Raw genomic sequence first — 4,884 nt, 5'->3', positions numbered from 1 at the left:
TGAGAACTGAGAAGTAATGGCGAGTGAGGTAAATTTCACGCAGTCTCATAAAACTCCAAACACAAGTATAAATATCCTCATCAAAAGCAAAACACGCTTTGCATCACTCTCGCTCTCTCTTTCTCAGCTCACTCTCTCTTCATACTTCATAGATCTCATCTCATACTACTCTTTTCTTTTCCTAACGTCCTCGTTTTTCTCTTCCGCGAGCCGCGACGGTTGTCAAAGGTAAACGCTGCTCTTCTGTCCTGCGCTCTAGATCTCGATCTCTCTCATTTTCATTTCGGTGAATTGTTTTGTTATATATTATATATTCCTCTTTAGTGTCGTCGAGTTCAGTGATTTTGAGTCGTCAACGAGTCAAGGTACGTGTGTGTCTAATTTCCACGTTCATTTTTTCATGGTGTAGTAAGTTTTTTGAGATTATTTTTATAATAATTTTGCCAAGTCGCAGTGTGTGTGAACTCGAAGACTCAGCAATCGGGGGAAAATTGACCTAATTAACGCAGAATGAGAATGACATATTCTGCGGATGCGGTGAAGCGGAAAGGTGGTCCTGCGGATGATTCGGTGGAGCGTGAGAGGTATGCGCTGGTGTATCAGAGGAAGAGGAAGAGAGGTGATAATAGCAGCAACAATCGGTGCGTGGTGGCTGTTGTTATGAACAAGTGTGGTGACATGAACGCTGAGAACTCGCGCTTCTTGTATGAAGTCTTGAGTTTCGTCATGAAACTAAGCTTCACGCTTAAGGAGCTCGCCGAGTTCCTTCGAATGGAACCCTTGCGTTCTACATGCGCTTCGCAGGGGATCCACTTAGTGCAGGTAATTCAATGCTGTTAACTTTTAATTTCCGTTTTCTCTTTTTGTGTCTTTGTAATAACATCGTCAACACTGCATGGTAGCACGTGTCGTACTTTTTTGTTTTATTTATCTGTGTTTCTTACAAAATGGAATAATTACATCATTTTTTTTCTTCAAAAAGATAAAGAAAGGAGGGTTTTTAAGGTAAATTTAGGATTTCATTATTTGACTTTTTTTCTCTCGACGGTGTCTTTAATTAAATTCATTTAATTACCGAGAGTTATCATCAATATAATGTCTTTTTTTTTTAATTATTTAAAAAATCTAACTCATCTTTTAACCGGTCAAAACACTTATAAGTTCAATGATTTAAATAAAATTAAACTATTATTTATTTTTAAAATGTTTAAAGTTAAATTTAAAAACTTTAAGAATATTTTTTTAATAGTATTCATTTAAACTGATTTTCATCCATTTTGACCAATTTACATCAATTTTTAAGAATTAATAGACAAGTTATTAAACCAAATTCTAATTATAAATTGGTCAAACCAACAGATGCGTTCTATTTTTCAAAACCATGTTTGTCAGTTGGGAAATGTATGTTTTTTAATTTCTTTCATTAATAAAATATTTTCAAAACGTCGATAAATATTTTATATATATAAAAAAATTAGTAAGTTTTAACTTTGATCCTTATAAAAAAAAATCTTTATTTTTCATCTCTCTAAAATTGAAACAATTGATTTTAGTCTTTTTTTTTGTGTTTACTTTTAATTATGTACTATTTGTTTATTGATAAGTTAAATGTCTATTTTAAATGTTATTTATGATCATTAGTAATATTATGTCATTATTTAATTATCTTTAAAATTTTGTAAAGGTTCTTAAAATAATTATTATTTATCTATTTTAAAATGTCTGTTAAAATAAAAAATAATGATTTAAAAATTTAGATAGACAAAAATAAAAAAAAATATTTAAAAGAAATTAAAATCAAAATTTATTTATTTCACGAGAAAAAAAATAATGTTAAAAAATTTAAAAAGATGAAAAATAATGAAATTCTTTTTACAAAGACCTAAATTAAAATTCATTTATTTAACATAAATTAAAAACATATTTAAGTTATATATTTTATATTTTATTAATTTGATTAGAATATATATATTAATATACACGGTTATTTATTTCAAAGTTTTACATATGGTAACATTATTCTTTTACAATAATTCCTTTAAAGTTGTATTTGAATTATTTGACTTTCCATGAAAATTAAATTCATTATTTACTTATATTGTATTCTTACATAAGTTTAATCTTCTTTCAGGGTCCGCCTACTCAAAATGTTGGGGTTTGCCAGTTTTACGGGATCACCCAGTCGACGCCGTTGTTCTGCATGGATTTTTCCGCCGCTCCTCTTTCATTCAAGTATCTGCATTCTGCAATGCTTTTGAGATCTATGTTTAAGTCCCTTTTTCTGCTACATAGTGTAACCAATGTGTCTGAGGTTATTGAAATCAATGATGGACAAAAGAAAATGATTGTGGTTGCTGCATCCCATGAGAAACTTATAAGTTTTTCTAACAGCTGCACCACTATAGGCCATTCACAAGAGAATTTCGCAATGGTAGATTCATCATTAGGAGTGGTTTTGCCTAACTGTTATGCAAATATATTGATTCCAGAGTTAGACAAGTCAGATTACAATTATTACAGGGTAGGAGGAATAGTTGTTACCTGTGAACAAATATCTTCTTCTTCAGAGTGGTTTCTTGCCGTGAAGAAAGATGGATTGACATGTTGCACTTTTGAGCCTGAAAAAGTGATGAGGTCCTCTACTTTCAATGAATCCATCCAATGGAGATTGTTCTTGTTGGACAATGGGTGGAAGCTGGAGTTTACTGATGATCAGGATTGGATGGTCTTTAAATCCCTTTATAAGGAGTGTTTTGATCGTAATTTCTCAGCTCTTGTTGCCAAAACTATCCATGTACCGGGCTTTCGTGGCGTCTTTGACTACGCAGAAAGTCATAGTGTCCCCTTTAATAGGCCAGATACTTACATATCTACAAATGGTGATGAGTTTTCTAGGGCTATGACAAAGAAGACAGCAAATTATGACATGGATTCTGAAGATGAAGAATGGCTCAAAAAGTTTAATAATAAGTCTGATCGTGTTTCAAATGACAATTTTGAGTTAATTGTTGATGCTCTGGAGAAGGCTTTTTATTTTGATCCGAATGGTTGTGTTGATGCAAAATCTGTTGCTAATCGGTGTCCTCAGGATCTTGGTACCAAGGAAGTTTTGAAAGCTGTGTCTAGATATTGGATGCAGAAACGAAAACAAAGACAAAACTGTACTCCACTGCTTAGGATTTTCCAGGTAACATTTTCATCTCCTTGTAGCCAGAAAATGGAAGATATTTAGGACTTACAGTCTTACACTAATGGGGTTTTCCAAATGATCTTGGATGACTTGTAAATTTAATTGATATAGTTTTGCTACAACAGGAAAGTGGGTTTGTGAATGATCATACTTGTATAGATTTTAAATTTCTGTAGTCATATTTTTCTTTGTGAATATTAAATCCATTTTTGGTGTAATAAACCAATTTTCGGGATTGTAAACAACAGTGCAATGACTAACGTGGTTGATATAATTTCATGCGTCAGAATTATGAACAAGAGAGAGCTCCACCTCAACCTTCACCTATTCGTCGGCATTTCCTACGAAAGAAGAGATCACTCAAAAGGCCAGTTCGATATGGTGGAGGGAAATATCGTGGTGCTTGGGAAGGTATAATTATTATATTTCACGTCTTTAATTAATAGGAATGTTGAACGAGGATTTATACCTTTCTTGGTATCTAAGTAGATAGTTAAGCAATTATCATTGTTTTCATTTTTACCATCCATATGGAACACAACAACTTGACCTAGATCCTGTTTAATGGCTTGTTTATTAAATGTTACAGTTTTGATATTTTCCTATTTTTCTTTAGCTACATTCTTAGCCTACATTTTGTTGTAATGCTTGATGCTTCACATAATATATTTTGTAATTGCATGTATCAGACAGAAAATAAAAACAAAGATTAAAAAAAAGGTTTCAATGTTTCTGCAATCTTGTTTTATTTTCCCTTTTTATATTGTTATTAATTTGACGGCCAAAAAGGCTGTTGAGATTGATTCATCATTGATTAACGAGCATTTAAATTGCAGTTGCCTTCTTGCATGTATATATATACACGTGGTAAAACTTTGTCTAATATAGTTAATCCATTTACAGAAATTGCATTTGAACAAAATATTTTGGAGGAGATTCAAAAGGTTGAAGATGCTGAGGCATCTGCAAATGCATTAACGAAACTGGCAATAGAAAAGCGCAGAAGGGCTCAACGTCTTATGCTGAGGGCTGATATGGCAGTGTACAGAGCCACTGGCTTGTTTAGAGTAGCCCAAGCTGCTCAAGCTAATCTAGAGGATCCGCTTGTGGTCTTTCTTCACTGATTGCCGCACATTATTCGCTGTCGTATATAGGTTTTACCTAGCAACCTTTTATTATTTATTAAAAATAATGGTAAGACTTCTTTTTAATTTTTCTCTTTAAGTATTTAAGTATATGTGTAGTATTTAATTATATGTGTGTATGTATAAGATTTGTAAAGTCCTATAAGTTATGTTAGAGCATGTTTTTATATCAGATATAAAAATCTCTGCTGTACTGACTAGAATATGAACTCGCAGGATTTTGCATGTACGTGTCCGGTAGACTGATAGCTTTTATATTTATTTAGATTTCTTTTTTCTCTTTGCTATTAGCATTCACTTTTCTTCAAATTCATAAGCAAATATCAATCTTTTCTAATGTGAGAAAGGGCCAAGCTTAGAAGCAAAAACCAAATACCCGCAGCTAACGGCTATATAGATTATAGAGTATCAAAATACAACTTACAACGGAATAATAATAATAATAATAAAGAATATTTAAAATAAATTCACATTTTATAGATGGATTACACAAATGACAAATAAAATTGAGACCATTTTTTATATATATATTTTTTCGTATTCTTCATC

General features: G+C 31.9%; 1 protein-coding gene across 1 annotated transcript; it reads left to right on the top strand.

Moving 5' to 3' along the window:
* The first annotated feature begins 510 nt into the window (after positions 1 to 510).
* On the top strand, positions 511 to 4,314 carry LOC109810651 (uncharacterized). Its single transcript, XM_020374162.3, has 4 exons — positions 511 to 822; positions 2,132 to 3,187; positions 3,478 to 3,601; positions 4,094 to 4,314. The coding sequence occupies exons 1-4, from the start codon at positions 511 to 513 to the stop codon at positions 4,312 to 4,314; spliced, it is 1,713 nt and encodes a 570-aa protein (XP_020229751.1).
* The last annotated feature ends 570 nt before the right edge of the window (positions 4,315 to 4,884 follow it).

This window comes from Cajanus cajan, chromosome 7 (genome assembly GCF_000230855.2).
Source record: "Cajanus cajan strain Asha chromosome 7, NIPB_CcT2T_4, whole genome shotgun sequence".
Classification (NCBI taxonomy): Eukaryota; Viridiplantae; Streptophyta; class Magnoliopsida; order Fabales; family Fabaceae; genus Cajanus; species Cajanus cajan.
This window is presented reverse-complemented; position numbering and strand designations above follow the sequence as displayed.